Source organism: Trachurus japonicus, chromosome 13, assembly GCF_045865225.1.
Source record: "Trachurus japonicus isolate A0001 chromosome 13, Traja_1.0".
Lineage (NCBI taxonomy): Eukaryota > Metazoa > Chordata > Actinopteri > Carangiformes > Carangidae > Trachurus > Trachurus japonicus.
Genome location: NC_140919.1, coordinates 30436822 through 30456815, shown reverse-complemented (window position 1 = coordinate 30456815; position 19994 = coordinate 30436822). Strand labels below are relative to the sequence as shown.

General features: G+C 40.4%; 2 protein-coding genes across 4 annotated transcripts in view; both read left to right on the top strand.

Annotated features, from left to right (window-relative positions):
* gab2 (GRB2-associated binding protein 2) overlaps positions 1-2680 on the top strand; it is a 34532-nt gene extending 31852 nt beyond the window's left edge. For both annotated transcript variants that reach the window (XM_085795895.1, XM_085795893.1), the window contains exon 10: positions 154-2680. In XM_085795895.1, coding sequence (XP_085652021.1) covers positions 154-297 — 144 coding nt within the window. In that variant the 3' untranslated portion in view covers positions 298-2680. The remainder of the gene's footprint in view (positions 1-153) is intronic.
* Positions 2681-5065: 2385 nt separating this feature from the next.
* maml2 (mastermind like transcriptional coactivator 2) overlaps positions 5066-19994 on the top strand; it is a 32843-nt gene continuing 17914 nt past the window's right edge. Inside the window, exon 1 of one of the 2 annotated variants that reach the window (XM_085795891.1) lies at positions 5066-6620. In XM_085795891.1, the coding sequence (XP_085652017.1) occupies positions 6207-6620 (414 nt within the window). In that variant the 5' untranslated portion in view covers positions 5066-6206. The remainder of the gene's footprint in view (positions 6621-19994) is intronic. The other variant, XM_085795892.1, reaches the window with a different exon arrangement.

Below are 19994 nucleotides of genomic sequence, written 5' to 3'. Positions count from 1 at the left end.
AACAACCACCACCAACCGCTTCCGGCAAGAAAACACATTCGACAGCAGAGGAAACTTAATTTGTTACAGTATTTGTTTTATTTCTACCACAGCTCAGTCCACCCTCAGGCGGCCAGAATCTCACTCCTGCCTTATTTATTTATCTTTCCACAGCCCTCTACATCCTCTGTGACCTCTGACGAGAAGGTGGACTATGTGCAAGTCGACAAGGAGAAGACCCAAGCACTGCAAAGCACCATGCAGGAGTGGACCGATGTGCGGCAGTCTACTGAACCTGCCAAAGGGGTCAAGTCCTGACACTGACTTCTATACAAAAAAAAAACAACAAAACAAAACAAGATTCCAATGTTAAATCAAGCATCTCCAGTGTCATGTTCCTATCATTGCTATGAATACTGGTTGGGCTTGATTAAGACTGAAATGTTTGGACAAAAAGCCATAACCTATCCTATGCCTGTTCTCTGTGATGATTACTACTGCAGTGCACTGCTAACTTGCAGGATATCAGGCCATATAGGTGAAGCGCCCTGCCAAAGCTCTTCATGCAGACTGTTATAACAGTGTATGGACAATTGATAAAATGTATGAAATATATCATCCTTACTTATCAATCCATCCTTTACAAATTGAAAGTATGTCGTCAAAGCTGTCCCGCCCATCTGCTCTGCACCAGTCTATCATTTTTCTCTTTCTTGAATCAAGTAGATAATTTGCGCAATTGCTGCCATTTAACACAGAAGCAGAGGCTACCTGGTCAATAACCATTTTAATAAACTGTAAGGGTATGCTTACTGGTCTCAGGAATGCCAAGATGCACTCCAATTTTGGCATGCAGGCAGACTCTCTCTTTTCACTTCAATCTATCATTTGTGCTGAGTCTTGCAGAAGCAGCAAGGAGATTATTTTCACTGCAGGCAATCATTTCAGCTTAGCAGTGCATGTCTGGTAAGAGGAGGGGGGGAAAATACAGCGATACAAAGGCCTGTGTCAGAAGCCCTAATGATAACTGTGCATGACTGTTGCCTCAGTTTCAATTAAGTATGAGCCCAAACCATATTTAAAAGCTGTCAGGCTGGATGGCAGGCCAATTATTTCAATGCAGGTACAAAAAGTCTGTAACGTCCAAATGTACAGAATGAAGAAAACAAGAGAAACATGAAGACGTATATTGTATCTTTGTAGGTGGCTGTTTCAGGTTATATTCTAATACATTTCATTTTAATGTGCACTGACCAAGAAAATTATTAAGTTGGAGGAAGTAAAAATAAATCTCTAAAGACCATAAATACAAGCTAGTAGAAGGGGAATAGCTTATTTATGTTTTCCTGAATCCAGCCATTCACTGATTTATGTCTTAGCTCTTTGATATGCCACACACTACAGCTACGTCTCTGAAGAGTAATTGTTTCCTCTATGTAAATTATTAATAGAATGACATATTTGCGGCACATCTTGTTGACTGTTTGATGCACTTGTCTGAGACAAAAAGTGCACCACAGTAACTTAATATTGTGCTTTTCTTGCAAAGATAACCTGCCACAATGAAGATTTGCCAGTGATCATAGTCACTTAAAAATAGTAAAGCAAAGAATGTTTTTTTTTATTTCATAAACTCTTCTATTTGTTTAATTTGCCTTATGTTTCATTTCAGTTTAAACTGTAAATTTTGCCTCAAAGAAATTTAATTATTTGCCATATTATTCAAGTAAGAGCCATATTGTATTTAGGACAACTGAATGATCAGTTTCTCAACTTGAGTCCAGTATTTCATTGTGGGCTGGAACCACTGAAGGGTGAATTCCTGTTTGATCTTAATATGAATTGCGTGGCCATGCAGTGCTAGATGGTATTAATGATTAATTCATTAAGATTTACTTCCAAATGTTTTTCTACCATTTTTACAGCTTTTTGTATTCTTTTTATCATTATTTTTTACTGATGCGTGTAAGCAAGTGATACTCACAAGAATGGAGTCAGGCTAAATTAAGCTAAGTTTGTTACGACATGTATTTTATTCCTTTTTAATGTCCCATTTTTATGATCTATATATGAAATGGGGAGACTGGCGGTTTGAGTTGCACTTGCAAAGCCCTTCCTGGGTGAACTGTGATTCATGAAGAGCGAGAGCGAAAATAGGAAAGAAAAGACTGAAGCAAAGCCTGTCTCCCTGTCAGTCTCTGAAGTGAAATGGATGTGTAATTTATTATCTAGAGAGACCCGTCGTAAGCAGAAGAGCTGTGTATGTGTTGTGGTAGATTGTGAATTGTAGTATGTTAAATGACAGCCTGGCTGGGCGACACTGAAAACACTGCTCAGATCTACTGTCAGACTGTCACTGGGTTGACGTACTGTACTAGTAGAGAATTCATTTTTTAACCACTTTTATTGCTACTACTGTAAAGCATTTGCTGATTGCTCGTGTTTAATTTATTAATTTATTGTGTGTTTTGGAGTTGATAATTGTAAAAAGGAAAAAAAAAACAAACAAACAAGGAAACCTTCTCTCTACTAACACTGATGTATGCAAACTGTCTTGATTTTGTGAAGCAATATGACAAATAATGCCAGTGTGATGGTAATGTGGTACAGTTAACTTGGGATTCACAAGAATGCAAGATTTTGTTATTCCTGTATTATGGTAGACTAAAACTGTGGACATAGAATAAATCAAGAAGTGAAAGTTTGATGTGAAAGTTCCTCTTTAAATATCTTTTTTGACATCAAGGACCACAACTGATGCCTCCCCTACAGATTTTAATTAGTATGCAGAAGTTTGATGTTTGGTGCCCCCTGTTGTTTAAGACAGCAGTTGCATCCATTGGTGTTCATTAGATGACGAACCAGTCAAGAATTCAATCCACATGGGTCTGGAAAGCTAGATGTATTATACAATAACCACTTTTCATGCCAGCATATTGAATATTTGCATACCAAATCCTCACAAATTTTAGTGCTGGAAATTGCCCATGTATTACTATATTATTTTGGCGGAATGCAGGTAAAAAAATAATGATTTTATAAGTCCACTTGCCCACCTTTTGAAAGATTTGTGCCTCATGGTATTACTATCATTTTCCAGTAATGACCAATGACTAGTGCGTCATTTCCCATTAAGAAAAAAAAAGACGAATCGTCTAAACATTTCTTAGTCAACTTAAGAAGAGGTTAGTTGACTAACTGAACAACAAGCAGCAAAGAAAATCAGTTTCTTTACTTTAGCTACTCACCAACTGGAGAATGAAGCCTTCTCAAGCACAACAGTGATCCTCAAGAGTGAGGCAAACATTGGTCTGCTGCTGGTTTAGAGAGCAGGAAAGAAATCTGCTTATTTACAATGTTAAAATGATCCATAGGGACATTGTGTTCAAAAATCCATTTGTATTGATGTACATGTTTGCAAATGTTACACAAGTTTCATTATATTGTAGAGGTCTTATTTTATTTTCAACAAAAGCAGTAATCATTTTTAAAGTCAAAACCCCATTGGATTTCATGATCCCATAAAGTATTATGTTAAATCTGAAGCTCCATTGTTATTGAACTTGTAGTTCAAATGGCTCGAACATAAATTTTTATTTAGTTATCCACCAGCAGAGTGTTTTTCTGGAGTCCTGCTATAAACTGCAAATTTAAATCATCTGTTGTCATCCCCATATGTTTGTGGTAATGACAACCTCATGTCTTAAAGACTAATCGTAACCAGAAAGGCCAGGCTAGTCATTGTGATGTCTGGTGGGTCAGGTCCCATTTCCAGGTCAGAAAGGTGGTCTGGGTGTGGTAGGAGATTGTGTCGTAACTGTAGAGTCAGCAGGTTGGTGATGACAATTGCCAATCTTTCATCCCATGTCAAAGCAGCTCAGGGCAGGATGCTGAACCCTCAATGACTCTTTTGCTGTTACAGTTATTATCAGTGTTATTTAAAAGGGTAGCAAGGCAAGTCATCATCCCACAGGACTGATTTCTCCTTGGGCTCCTATATGTTCCCCTCATGTTTTTGTGGTTTTCCTCTTCAGTTTCCGCTTCAGTTTCCATTGCTTTATGAAAACATTCATCCTTGTTTCTGTGGGTGTCTGTGTGATTGCCTGTCTCTTCTTTCAGCCTAAAGCCTCTAGTGTGCTGGCATCCTGGATAAGTCCTCATCTACTCTGATGATGAAGTTCACTGCCACCTATGATCCTCAACTTAAATAATCAGGTGGTGAGAGTCCGCCACTAACTTGAGAACAGATGCAAAACCAACTGAATACATTTTACCCTTGTTTTAATTTGAAAGGTCTTCAGGAGCCTAGACATTCTTCACTTTTTTAAGTGTTAATGCAATTACCATCTGCATTAGAGAAACATTTCAAGAGAGTTGTGAGAGATTTCATGCAGGACTATCTCACACTTCAAGTCCCACGGGTTCACTCACTCACTGAACTAGGAAGATCTGCTTTTAGTTTTTGTGCACCAACCACATGGAAACATCTTCAAAACATACTCATGATTGACACTCTCATTACAGTCATTGCTCTCAAACTACCTCACTTCAGTGTGCACCTGTTTTACAGAGCGCTTGGTATTGTCTCCTAATGTTTTAATTTAATCTTGTTTGATTTGTATTTTTCTGTTGTTGTACCTCAACATCATTGCAAATGAGGGAAACCTCAAAGGTTTTCGAGGCTTAAATAAAGGTTTGAAATGCACAGCAGAACATAAGAGACATCATTTGGGCAACATGTATACCATCAGATCAAGAGCCAATCAGCTGCTTTAAGTGGTTAAGAGAATTCATATTTTTCTTTAATTTAAAATACCCTTAGATGAACCTGAAACCTGTTAGTTCTCATTGCAGCTAGGCTTCTTTATGTTTATCTTGTTTCTTAGCATGATTAGCATAGGTTTCATGAATATTTTACAACTAAAATATGTTTATATATAAAGAAAACTAAAGGCCTTGTGTGACTTGCATTTATATAGTATTATATTATATAATATTATATTGTATTATGGAACCGTGTTGTAGAAAGGAAAAAAACAAAACATCTCAAGCATCTACTGCAGCCATTATCATTACCATTATCTCAACAGGCTTTTACTAAATCTGCCATTGCTTCATCAGCTATATGACACCGATGCAGAGTCAGTGTCACATTTTCAAACATTAGCTATGAGCCCCCTCCTCCTGTCACGCTCCATGCTCGGCAGGACAGTTCACCCTTCACTCCGCTAGAGTGTGCATTTGGACCCAGCTACATTCATGTGAGTGTATCATGTCAAAAGAGGAATGTTCATACAATGAGGGTCTGTGTATAGTGGCTCCGCTATTGCCGCGGTGCACCACACGGACAAACGATTGTCAATGGACTATTTGAGACGGATCTCAATCGGTTTATGCAACGGCTCCCTGCGTTTCTGCTGCGCGGTTTTTCACTTGTAATTGGCAACCAGATCCTTCTTATCCGGGTGGAAAGAGAAAGACACAGAGAGAAAGGACTAATTTCCTAACAAAAATGCCGTGAGTCTTGAAGTTTAGTGGCTTTCGTGTGTTCGTAGGTTCTCCTATTTTTTTTTTTTTTTGGCGACCAGTCGCTTACTTTGAATTCATTGCTGGCAGCCTTACTGTTTTTTTGGACTGTTTAATAAGTGTGGCACGTTAAGGGGGTAAAGTAAAGCTGAAAATGTGCCAGGGATGTAGGAGGCAGCCCATCGGTGAAACTGAAGTGAGGGATTCATGTGGAATATAATTTAACTGTGAGCAGGGGTCGAGTCGTTAAGCAAGAGCGGATCCATTCCAGCTGTGAATCCACGAGCCTTTCATGTTGGTAAATCATTTCAGTTTTAATTAGAAGCTGACACGGTGCGACCCTTGAGGAAGAAATCACTAATCAAATTCTGCAACACTGGGACTTTTGAACGCCTCTGTGGAACATGAGTTCATGCTGACCTTATCTTACTTTAGGCAAGTGTTTATAACCTTTAATATCCTTATAACGTTTCGTATCAGTCTGACCAGATCATTGTGTAAAGTGTCTTGTCAACAAATATCATAGGCTACATCGTGTTTCTCTCTGGTGAGTTTTTGCGTGCAGTCTAGTATCGCTCTTTCCACATGGGATCATAGCCGAGTCCATACGCGTTGTTTTCTTCCATGCTCGTACTGTGGTCCATTTTAACCTCAGTGGACCTCAGGGTGTGTGTGTGTAAACTTGTCGGGGACCCGTGGGCATGGGAGAGGCGACCCCCGCTCAGTCTGCTCCAGGGGCATTCGTACCCATGTTGGGTGTCGGTTTAGGACCTATTCCCGGTGGGGTCGGGAACGGGCAGGTGGTGGCCACCTCCAGAGGCTCGGCGGTGCCACAGCTGCACAACGCCATCGTGGAGCGTTTGCGCGCCCGCATAGAGCTGTGCAGGAGGCACCACTCCACCTGCGAGAACCGCTACCAGAGAGGTCAGGCCGAGAGCTCAGACCGGGAGCACGAGAGCACGCTTCACCTGCTCAACATAGTCCAACAAGGACCCGGAAACCGAAAGGCGAAGGGCAGTCGCGGTGGATCGAACCAGCAACCTCCAGAGTACAGCAGATCCAACGGGGAGCAGAAGGGTTCAGAGGGCGAGCAGAAGCTGTCTACACGTATAGCGGTGAGTTCTGTGGGGTTGGGGGTGGGCATCCCATTTGGTGATGATGGTGATGATGAATAACCACCAATAATATATGATGTTGGTAAAGCGGTGGCAATGCTGAGGATAGTCCATGGGCGCAAAACTCAGAAAACGAGAGGTGACAACCCTTTTTTCTGTATGGCACTTGATATGCCACACAATATGTCAATCAGATGAGAGTTGTAGTTAGGCCTACTTCAGTGATGCTTCAAGTAATGTTCCCATGAAATTACTCCAACTACTCTGCTGGGACTTGCTGTTCAAATAGTTGAGGTTTTTGTCCAAACTTACAGAACAACCAAACCCTGACCAAATGGCACAACCTGCAGGCAATGAAACAATGTTTTAAAACAAGAGTAATAAACTCTGGGTTCCTGATTCTTTACAGATTAAAGGGAGACCTGAAGTAGATGGGATGATGCAGGATCACAAAGCTTGTTTGCAAAGCAATCCATTCAGAGGAAATCGTTTTGGGGTCACTGGGTCATGGAGATGTTTTACGTTTAGTGCAAACCATGTCAACATCTTCTACTGTGCAACTGATCCAAACAGATGGATGCAGGCACAGTCTGTGGCTTGTTTAACCCATTTATTATGCACTGTTATCTCATTTTGCAGCACAGATAATTCAGTTTCCTTTGTATGTGACATTAATCAGCAGATTTTCAAGGCTACCTGTTGTTGAACAGTGTGTTTCTGAAGGCGTTTTGTACAGCAGGCTTTTTGGTTTCTTTATCTCTTAGAGTGTCTGTAATTCTGAGAATCCTCTGAGTGAAGCGCATTGAGAGTGAAGGATAATGTAGTTTGCATGTTTTCCCTGAACAGCAGAGCCTCACAAAGAACATAGGGTAGGGAAACTTTACTGTGAAACACAGCACAGCTTTCTGTGTGCCTGCTGGTGCTGATAGGACCGACTTCCTGTATAGCATCTGTTAAGGGCACAGCCAGTGAGATGTGAGATTTATTTTGTTGTTTTCTTTCATTGGGCATGAGGGAGTTCAGCAGCTAGGCTATGAATTATTTCCCAAGCAGTGTTTCAATATGATGTCAAAAGGGTGAAAGCTTGCAGATGTTCCTGCACTAGATTTGCTTGAGATGCAGGATGGAAAAATAAACAATGTAATATTTTTTTCCATTAAAGCCATAAAAGGGCAGCGATGACTGTTAGTTCATTTATTGTTATCATTAGAATTGGGCACAGGATAGGCCTGCAGTCTACTGCATGTTAAGTAACTGAATTAGCTTATTTGTCAAGAGATCAGCTTATAAAAAGCACATTCTCCATACAGTCTTAAAGTACAGTAAAGTGCCGTTTAGCTTTCTAGCTAGTTTTCATGCCGTTGTGTAGAATACAGCTGTGGAACATGATGGGAGGCAATACACAGAAACACAATGGATTACAGTGACTGTCTAAAAGAGGTCAGGGAACATCATTATCATGTACTGTTTCATTTTCAACTGATGTTGACTCTGGAGTAGCGTGTTCTACAGAAAACTGATGAGTGCAGCAAGATGGTGTGGAGGAAATGAAGTCCTGGCGTACATGTTTATATCAACCCTGAGGTTAATATGTTTTTTGCAGCTCACCATGATTGGGTGAAGCAGAACAGCAGCAATTGCAGAAATACCCTTCAGTGCATTTATATGGCATGTACCCTGCTTTTGCACTGCAGACAGTTCATTTTTAAATTCATTCGAAATGTGTAAAAAGTGCAATTACTCGTAATATTTAAAAGACTTATTTTTGTATCATCTCTGGTTCTAAAGACAGTAAAACTTTTGTCTCCAATATTTCCTGGGGTGCAGCTGTAATTCACCATACTACATTCTTCTGAATTAAAAAGTAAGGCTTCTACAATGGCCACATCTGTGCATGTTATTGACTGTTCACATTGGAATTTGCGATGGAAATGTACACCAAGTGAGGGGCAAACAACACAATGGATTATGACCGGCTGGGAGCGCGGAGTGAGCAGCACTTAACAACGGTGCTCATTGAGACCAGATTAACAAAGGATATTCTCTTAGATGAAATTGGAGAAATGGGAAAGAAGAAGAGATGAGAGCTTACTTATCCAACCACTCAGGAAGTGATTTTCCTTAATGCTTGCATGAACTCACCCAAAGCTTTTGGATATTCATTATGTTTATTCACAAGCAGTTTTTCAATATTTCCCTTCATACCTGTATCAGAAAATGCATTCATCATAGAAATAGGTCACAGAGGAGAGCTTACAAAACATTAGCCCTGTATTACAATCTACAGACATTCAGTTTCATCAGATCAGGAGCCAACAACCATATTACATTGTCTATCAACAATACAGATAGTGAGTACAGAAAATAAAAGCTTAACAAACATAAGCCTGATACAGCCTTGCTGCATGTAGCATGCCATTGTCATGCCCTATTATCATGCGTTTAACAAATGGCTCACTAAGCACCTTCTTGAAAGATGTGCTGGCCATGAAGCTGTTTGAAGCACAAGGCCCCCATATAAATGTTTAGAGCCACTGAATACATTTCCTGCACGTGTTTACTTAAAGTCAAACAGGCCTTGAAAAAGCAGTAGGCGAGGGATGCCTGGTGATTAACAGTCCTGTGTGCACTGGGAGGATTTTGTTATTTCCCTGTCTTGTAGTAACAGATCTGGGAACTATAGGCCTAGAGCAGCATGTGCACAAAGTGCTCTGTATCGTGATGTGTTCACTTGTTATGCTGTCCCACTCGTGACTCTATGTGCCATCCACATGGCAGCAGCTCTTGTGCTCAGGACCCCCAGAAGCAGCTACGCTACAAGAGAAATCTTGTGAAAGGCTTGCAAGATTGATTAACAGGAAAGTAAAAAAGAATGTGTGCAACACAAAATAAAGTTGTTGTTTTTTTTCCTCAAGACTTTGAGAGTTATCGGGGTCAGGAGCAAAAAGGCGGAGAACTACTGCACTGAAGGATTAAACGTTTATGTTTATATAGCCTGTAATAATAATAATTTAAAAAATCATCACACACAAAAGAGATATTTTCTTCTCACTGCTAAATGTTTGTGACACCTTCTCTATTTCACTTTGTTCACCCAACATGACATGATTGCTGACCTCTGTATCCACCATCACTGAGGTAACTGCAACTTCCAGCGGATTGACAGCCTGCTCAAATAGTATGGAGAAAAAGAAATTCCTTGTATTCTCTTGTGGTCATATATGATGGATGAAGAGTGTGTGCATGTGTGCTAGTATGGGGCGGGGTGTGCACTGTAAGTGTTTCCTGGCATACCCTATTTGGCCGTTGAACCGCCTGAATCAGAGCTGCCGGTGGTCTGATTTCAGCCTGGCTCGGCTGTGATGTGAAACAATTAGCCCAGGTCCATGGGGGCCACCCACAGTGAAGCCCACAGCTTTACCCAACCCAGTGGATGCAAAAAGGGCCCATGTTCAGCCCACAGACCATTTCCATGTTGTCATGGGAAGGCTGAAGTTTTTCTTTTTGGGATAGCTGGCTGTCAGTTGAAGTGAATGCTGAATTACTTTAAGTCCCCTTTAGTGTGGAATAGAATTGCTGCGGGTGCTGTTTATTGACAGCGTGGCTACACTGTAAAGCCTGATGTGATTAAGCTTGTCTCATTGTGTAGACTGTAGCTGTGAGATGACTTGAGCATCACATAGTGCTCTGATTAAAAGACATTAAAATGGGCCTCCATATACTGTAGTAAAGCCATCTGCTAATCTCCTTCTTCTATTTAGGATTAGTCATCATTGCAAGATATGGTTTAAACACAGCCACAATCCAATTCTGCTTATGTGCAGTGCATCTCCTGCTGTGGAATATGTGTTCAATATTTTTTTCTTATTTTATTACATTCTGAATGTGACAGTATTCTGTTTCCAGATAATGTTTAGTTATTATGATAGTTTAAAACACATTAATGAATGAAGAGTGTTCATTGGCAGTGAGCACTTCTGGATTGTAAGTGGTTGAGAATATTATACAACTTTATATAAAAGCTGTAAACTTGTTAGCTTGACAGATTTTAACAGCTATTTGTAGAGTTACCATAGATCTCATTTAACAAAATGAGACCCACAGGCACCAGAGTAAAATGTGTTATGGAGGATGATTGAAGTTTAATGATGTTTGCTTATGAAATTGTTCTTTTTATACTCATTCATTCAAGTATAAAAGTGGATATTATGACCTCTCTGTGCATACATTTCTGTTTGTCTTCTGATTGACAGCACATAAACAGAGAGGGGCCACTGTTACATTTTGCTGGCTTTTTACTGATACACATCAGCCAGATTTACTGACTTAGGCTATGTCATAAAAGTTGGGGCCACGTGACATTATGTTCTGGACATTCCACAGTCATATCCAAGGGCAGTTCATAAATTTTTAGCACCAACTAGACTACGTAAGCATAGTTTGCCTATAAGGAAGAGGGAAGTATAGGTTAATATCGCACACACAAGGCTAATGCTGTGGCCTGTCAGTTTCCAGGAAATTACTGCCTCTGCAGGACATTTGTTTGGACAGTATGTTGATTCTGACTTCGTTAATAGCTACTGTATCATCTTCTGGCTAAGTCGTGCATGAAATGAATGTCTCTATTCCCCGGTAAACATAGTTTTATGATAACATCAGCGTACATGTGTTCTAAACAGCTTAGCTACACATAAATTTTGTGATCATGATTGCAGTGTCCTCGAGGGAGAGCAGGGTACAAGCTTCAACAAGCTTTTATTTGGTAGCCAACCCAGTCACCAGATTTTTAACAAAGAACGCTGATGACAGACTTTTCTCTGAGGAGCTTTATTTTTCAATCCCATTCAGTTATGACAACATTTACTAAAGATATCAGAGAGTGTATTTCCAGACTTGTAAACTACAGCTTTTGATTTCATCCAGTGTCATTATGGCAAAAGGTCAGGACAGCGTGATGATGTCAGAGGAAATTCAGTGTGTGGTCCAAAGGACTATGGTTTTTGATTTCTAGGACGTCTTCAAAGCTAAGCATGTCATCGCAGTGCTGCTTTTCTTTACCTCACGGAGATCAAACCATGTATCTGTGGATTTCTTCATGGCTTTCTTTTATTTGTCTGTCCATTCTTGCTAGCTGCTCTGCTGACTACCCAGCTCTAAACAATGTTGTTAATGCCAGAAAATATGCATCACTTCCTGTGCACCGGTGGATTTTTTCCCAGAAGAGACCTATGAGACACTGGCTGTTAAGGCCAACAGATTTACAGTAAAAGCTTCCATGAGCTTTTATTGAGTTTACATGAACTTCCACGTGTAGACTTTATCAGTCAGTGAAAAACAACTGTAAAAATGTCAAGAAAAATGTGACACAGGTGTATTGGCAGCAAAACAGGTGGGATTACCAACGGGCATTCAGGAGTAATCTGCAAAAACTTCCCCATCTGGCTCAACTATTCTCATCATACTCCCTTTTGTGTGAACTCTGTTATTATCTATCATTCCCATGTATTTGGTTTTTCAATTTCTTTCAGTCAAAGCTTCAAAATTTGCTTATGGAAAATCTGAGAGCTGGAAAGAGTTTCATGTCTTTTGTTAAGATGACCAGTCAGGCCTTTTATACACTGTAATCAGAGTTAGCTAATAAAACTAACACTTAGTCACCATTTTGATAAAAGAAATGATTTTGGTGTTGGATGATGCACTCAGTGTTAATGTCAGCAGAGGGAAAAAGAAATCCAGTATAATTTCTTTCTTTCTTTCTTTCTTTTTTTTTTTAAAAAAAAGGACAAGGCTCAGCAAATGTGGCGCCATGCAGCAGCAGTGTGGTGGAAATAGTGCTCTGTGAATCTGGGACATCTCTGTACCTGGCAAGATTTGTATTTGCCTTCCCCTGAAATGAGTACGCTTTCATTCTTTTCTGGGCTAATTTAGATTTTGTTAACAAGTTCCAAACACACATTGAAATGACAGCAAAACAAACAAACACGCGAAATAAGAAAACAAAGAACAACATATGACTCAAGGATGATGGAAGTTTCCAGACACTCAGCAGGGCAGTGAGGACGTGTGTCAAATCAAAGGCATTCATGGATCATCTGTTATACAGTATCTCTGTGGTGTTTTAAGAACCCCCTCATCCTCCCTCCTTCTTCACAATCCCCCACTCCAACACACTCTACCACACGTCCGCCCGTCAGACAGACACGCACACATGCGCACACACACACATCCCACCCTGCTGCACATGCCTCATGTTTTATTCAGCAGCCTATGGGAAGGCTGTATCTGTCTTTGAAGAGTGCTGCCGAAATCATGTAGTAGACCCATCTCATCCTCAGTCTTCAAGGGATGATACAATATAAGTGGGTACATGCTCAGACCTCTGACGGTCCAGGTGGGCCAGGTCTGCAACAGCTCGGGCTTCAGGGTAAATTTAACCAGTAGTTGTACTGGAGCCGCAGCCTTAGCTGGGTTAAAAAGCCTTCCCTCTGTAGATATCTGGTTACTGTCCTTGTCCTTGTAGCCTGTATCCTGTCTCTAGCAGAGCTTGCAAGGTAACAGCTTTACCTTCAGATACCATGTGAAAGCTGCAGAGAATACACGATCAACATCAACCTTGCATCTCTTCCCTGGTGGTGTCAGGCTTTGTTGTTTTTGTGTATTGAACCTGCTAATTTACTCTCAGTAAGGAAAACCACTAACTGTGGTAATGAATAAACGGCCGTCTATGTCTGTTTGTTCTTTAAAAAAAAAAACATGACCAAAAACAAAACAAAAAAACCCACAGATGATGTGATGTCTCTAATGCTGAGACATTTGATTAATGAATTGAAAATTAATCTATGGCAGCTTTGTTTTTGGTAATTGTTAAAGTGTCTTATCTGTTTGTTACATCTTCTTTGTGTGAGAATTTGCTGCTTTTTTCAACTTCATGTTATCATTAATTGAATAACATGTGGTCTGGGAAACTGTGATAAGCCTGATTAAGTACTTTGCAGTCAATTAGATTTGGCCTTAATTGTGTCTATGACATGATATTTATCTAGAACTCTAACCTGTAATCTGATGAGTTCACCTAAAATTAAATTTAAAAGAGAAATCCAAAAATGGTGCTCAGTTGTTTTAAATTTCCTTGTTCATCTTCCAACTGCAAATTAGATTCTGCAGTACACTCTTGTGAATATGCGTAGATACTTGTTTCATGTTTTGAATATGAATTACCCCAGTATTCAGTGTTTCATCCATGTGAACATTTCACTCGGTTGAAATACCTCCATTCCCAAAGGGTTCGGATTAGAGAGTCCCCACTGTATCCCTTTGTTGTTGATTTGTGCTTTCAGCATGCTTCCCGTTGTTGCCAGCACTTTGTTTGAATTTTCAAGCATTATGTGGACCTAAGGACACGAAACATATTATCTGTGCCACTGCAGTCAATGGGGAATTTTAGGAGGACTAATACATTAGAGCGTATTGTAATTCCTAAATCCATTTGACGGAGGAAACATGTTATTTATGGCTTATCATCATCTGTAATTTGGACATAAAAAAAATATATCTTCAAGGAGGAATACGAGAAGACCATGTCCACATACATCTATATCTTCTGAGGGGCCTTGTAGAGGTTTCTGTTCATGCCTGATGCGATTTCTTCTGCTGAGAGAGCTCTTTGAGGTTTGTCAGGTTTTTCCTGCTTGACTTAATTGAAGAGAGGGCAGGATTGTGTGTGAGGAAAAAGACAGAAGGGGAGGAGGGGGGTTGCCTTGGAGTGTCTTTCCACAAGTGCTTTGCTACTCAGCGCTGAAACTGGAACCCTGTGGGAACAAACATGTTCAGGTGTATTTTATGTGCCGCGCATGGACGGTATATGCCTGCAAAACAAAACTGAACACAAGTACTTTGCCTTATTTACAAGTGGACAAGGCCTCGGAAAGAGACACTGATTTGTCTTTGTGTGTTTGGTTTGGGATCATTTCTTATTGTGATATACGACATGAGGGTTTTGTTTTGGAGCTGAATTAGAGCAGTTGTGTGCTGAGATAAACAGGAGCTTATCTATAACTGTTCTCACACTTATCTGACTGTCAGCTACCTGATATGTCAGAGTTTCCTGGACTTGTGTAGCTGATGTTGTAAACAGATCTGATTATCCCAGCTGCCACTGGGGAACTGGGTGTGGTGGATGTCCACTTACGTGTTACCGTGCTCACACAGTGTCTCTGTCCTCACCTTTGCTGCAATTCTTTACTTGAGTTCTTTACTTGAGTTCCCGTAAGGATTTTTAAGTTCACAACAAGATCTGTTTCTCAGACAAAACCACTCGAAGCACGAATGAAATCCACCATCGCACTCCTCTGCTGAGGAACAATCGGGTTCATAGCAAAGCAGCTTTATTTGCAGGACTTCAAACAGCCTATTCTCCCCAGGGTCATTACCCTGCTCAGGAAATGAGAAAGTGGGCTCCTGATGTCACTGGCAAAACCTTTGCACAGAATGCTGGGTTAAACCAGGAGGGGGGGAGGGATGGTAGGGCCATGCTAGATCAGAGTTCAGACATGTTTACATTACAGCTCAGGATATTTCTCAGAGCCCGGCCAAGCTGCTGAAGTTCCCAGGCTCCAAAGTTGCAGAGTGCTGAAAAGAGGCACAAGCATTCACTTTTTCTTCTCTTCTCTTCTCCTCTCTCCCCCTCGCTCCCGTGCTCTGGGGTCCAAGTCAGAGTTCAACTCCATTTGCATCGTTCTAATGTTCTGTTCTTTGCTACAGTTGTCCTTCGGGAATATAATAGACGTGAAAAATATGAAAGGTGAAAGTCACTAGCCTACTTCATACAGACAGTGTTTGCATGTTGCTGACATTGTATAAGAAACGGATGTCGGGAACTAATAGCAAATTCAGCACAAAAGTATATTATTACAGTTGTTTTCTGTCCATGTCTCCTTTTCTTTTTTGGAGGAAGAAAAGAGCTTTAATATGCACATCCTTCTCCCTGTTTCACCAGTGACAATAACAATATCTGGCAAAGCACACAAGGTGAAACCAGCCCCATCATTAACACGAGCGTCTGAATTAGAGTTAAACCCACATCCTGAGCCAATATTTGTATGTAAGGAAGTATCATATCTTGTCACTGTTGTCAACTTAACAGAAACTCACGCCTTAACACAGGAATTGGATATAGTTTGAATGTTTTCATTTTCCAGAGATACCTTAAATCATTGACATGCAGTGTGGCAGCATGGATTTCATGGGTGACAGTCCTACTTCACCCTGCTTAATGGGGCAATCAGCTCATTTAAACAATGTTATTAGAGGGGATTTCACTGGTTTGGTACTCGTTGGATATTTTTTCATCATTTTGGACAGTTGTGATAAGTTTATTTGGAAATATGGTTTGACAGGTTAAACAAGTGAACTGAACATAGACAGTTTTAGATCAAACCCTCTATTTGCTTGTCATTTTTGGCTGGGTTGTGGACATCATGGTCAGATTTAGAGTAACTAAATATCTTATACATCATAACAATATTTGTCTGGTTGTACAAAATAAAGGATTTGTGCTGTATGAGCCTTTGAGATTTCAAAACTGTCAAATGTTTCAGACTGCTAGACCAGCCAGTCCAGAGCATAAGATTTGGGTCTAGAAGAGGAACATAGATGGTCTTGTTTCTTGCCTCGGCTCTGCCAATAAGGTTGAGAAGTGGCAGCTGGAATGTTTGTGTTAGTGCTCTGCTGTGGTGAGGTGTCACGGTGCTGAGCTATGCTCTGGCGCCTGCTCTCTCTCCACCTTGCCTAGAGGCACACAGACACTGCTGTTGCATCGACAGCACACACAGGAGGTGAAACTAGGGGAGGATCTCTGCTCTCTATCCGCCCCGTTGAATCATCTACAATCTGCTTTTTACAGGAAGCAGGCCAACAGTGACAGAGGTGCTGCATGGCTTAGTGGCTATTTTAGACTAGCTTCAGCTTGTACTGGGTATGGCACATAATAGAAACTGGTCTAATGGGTTACCCTCACGGGGTAATAATTTTGATGTGAAATAGACCAGGTGCTCCAAGTAAAAGCGTTAACCTTTATTGTGTGTTTTTTGTCAAAGGCTGTTTTTTTGCTCCGCCAACAGAAACAGTTCCTCAATTCAAATGAGTCAAACTCTCATAGTGTGAACATTCACATGCTGCAGCCTTGCTTTGCAGGAATGCGTGACACAAAAGTTACGCATTCCTACAAGAGGGAGATGTCCACAAACAGCTGATTCTAAACTTTCATTAAAACGTACACTGCATCATGTTTTTACAGCATCAATGCTCCATCTGCTTGTTTGCGTGACAAGTGAAAGAAATCTGTTTTTCTACCATGAAAGGATTACATGAGGAATAATGAGCAGGAATATGTCTCACAGACTGAAATCATGTACCAGACTACAGCAGTAAGTCTTGTCTGTGTGATTGATGGGAGGAGATTTCCCTGTTGTGTCAACATATGTAACTGTTGTATGATTTGTGTAAGTTTATGATTTTTGTAAGTATCTGATATGTAGCTGCACTGAGAAACAGAAAACCCAAACATTTTTTTAGACTGTAGCTTGTATTGTACTGATTTGCATTATAGTGTACTTCTGTGGTTATTTAGTGCACTTTCACCTAAAAGTAAGTGAAAATGAAACTCAGGATGGGCTTTTTATTTTCTTCCTGGGAACTCTTCTCTTGTGGTTTTATAGAAAGCATTCCTAATTCTCCTAAACTGTTGTTTTGGCTTTTGAAGTTTTTATCTCATTTTCTCCACTCTCAAAGTGCAGAGTATGTTTAAGCCATCTGGTAAAGCCAGGTGGTAAATGCGGCTTCCAGAAGATGAGACTGAGCCTTACAGCAATCAAGGGGGTGAAATCCTGTAACTACATGGGAACAACTTCTGAGTGGGTCTATGGAGTAAATCCAAGTAACATAAACATGTAAGCATTTCAATTAGCAAATCAAAATGTTGCAATGTTTGGTCAAGACCAGAGCATATGTGTTTTCCGCTCGTTGGCCTTTACACCCGGCATGAGTTGTCTACACCGGAATAAATTCTGATTAAACCTATGTAAGTGAACTGGACCCTTAAAACAAGCTTACGTCATATAAGCACAAGAGGGAAAGCATGTGGTAGGTCAAGTGCTGCCCCTTCAACGATCATTAATCAATTAATTATACAACTTCATGCCTTTTTTCCACTTGATCAGTGACCATACTAAACTGAATTCACTAAGACGATGATTATGGTTTGTATGATATCTGTATCAGGGTTCAATTAAATGTTATTATTTTGTCTTATATGTTACAACAGTCATTAAACAAGTAAAGGCTCATTTTTCTGCCGCCTGCTTACAGAGAAAAAACATGATGCTGCATTCTTTTCATAGCTGTTAGTGAGAAAGTGGGGTTATTATGTGTGCGTGTGCATGATAACAAGAAGGAGAAAGAGAGAGTGAAGAGAACATTCCTTTCTCACTCCCACTCTCCACCACCACACCCCCATTGCTACTCACTGCCACCCCACCCCCAGTTTCCTTCCTGTGCTTTTTTTAGAGTCTATTGGATGTTTTTCCCACATCCGGCAACAAAGCCAGCCTTTTTTATGCCATAACCTAACAGCATGGTGTTCTGTGGTTCAGCTACACACAGGCATGGTCAAACATGATAAATTAATTGAGGCTCACAGTTCCTTGACTTCAGCCTACATGGGTGCACTGTCTCCATTAAGAGCAGAAATAGTATTGTGTATTGTATTGTGAACAGTGTCCTGCCACAATGTTACATGCAAATTCTGGGATATAATTCAGTTTCAGTGTCTGAAATGTAATAGTTCCATATTGTATACTGGAGTATGTAAGTGAAATTTATGTTTTTGCTTACAAAGCAGGGCCCACCCATCATTCAACCTTGTATGATTACATTTTTTTATCTGCTATTTTTCTATTTGATAACTGAGAAAATAGCCAGTTAAAAGAGAGACCCAAAGCCACCTGTCCTCTGATTGGTTCTCTAACCTGTTGTTACTAAAGCTTCAGCAAGAAGCCTGAGAGAGGGGATTTTTGTTGGATTTTTGTTCATTAAAACCTCAAATTGATCATCTTATGCCTCATAACTCATGATTGACTGATATGCTTGGATGCTTGTGCTTTCCACACATCCAAGTTCATGTTACAGTAAAAGTTAGCTGCAATTTTTCACCTTGAATTTGTAACCATTTATTTTACCGTACCTACGTAAGTGAACAGGTGGTCTCAAGTGGGCCACTGACCTACAGAGTTGTTTTTTGTTTGTTTGTTTTTTTGTCCAAGACTTATTTCAGTAGTTACAATAGTTAGCACATTATACCAAAACAACTCAAGCAATGATTTAAATACTAACACTCATCAGCGTTTGTCCCAGTTCTCATTCCCCATGAATTAATTCCCTTAGTTGGAAGGAATTTTCCCCTTTATGATGCTGCTTTGGCTGAGTTTGAGTCACCCGGCTCATCTGTTTTGCCTGAAGTAGTTAAAGTGAGGGGGGAAAACAGCTGTCTTGCTAGTGAAGGGACGCCTTGCCAGTTGAGCTGTGAAATCCACGCAAGCGAGCAGGATAATCTCTTCCACCCAGACCATATCATCCTGGGATGGAAATGCAGATAGGTCCATGTACACAGCCTTGACCCAACAGGACGTAATATAATGTGACAGCAGCATAATGTATAATGATGTCCTGAATCTCATCACACTGACAATAAAGTTTGATGTTGCTTTTGTTTGAATGCCATTTCTACCAACAGTGTACAAGGGTAACCTAACACTGCTGCATTTTAAACTGAAAAACACAATTTCCACAGGTTTTTGTTACATTGTCACACAAACGTGTTGAAAAATGACTTTCTTTTCACATTTCCAACATATCTACTCTTTATTGAACAAAATGTCCAGTTTGTCAGTAACAACCTTATGCTCGCTGGGGAACTTATGGAGAGTGAGACTCCAAGCAAAAGATTGATTAGCTTGTATTTTCATTCCTACTGTCACTGTGAGCTGCTGGTTTATCTGCCATGTGACTGCCTCCGTCTGGTTAGGTTATTGTTGTTCCTGCAGAATGGGCAGAGGGAGCCTGGCCATGTTCTGCGCTTCCCTCTTCAGCAGATGTTGTGACGATAGCCACATGGCTGCGAGTCCTGCTACATTTTGAGGGCTAACTGTCCATTTAGTTAATTATCAGTCATGTATTATTATCCTACACATATTGTGATCTAAGTTGACGCATTAGCAGCCAAATTTTATTTTTCATAATAAATGTCCTTTTGAAATTTCATATGATTAGGGGTATTAGTGATTGGGTATTAGTGATTTAGGAAAGTGGATGGGTTTTGGT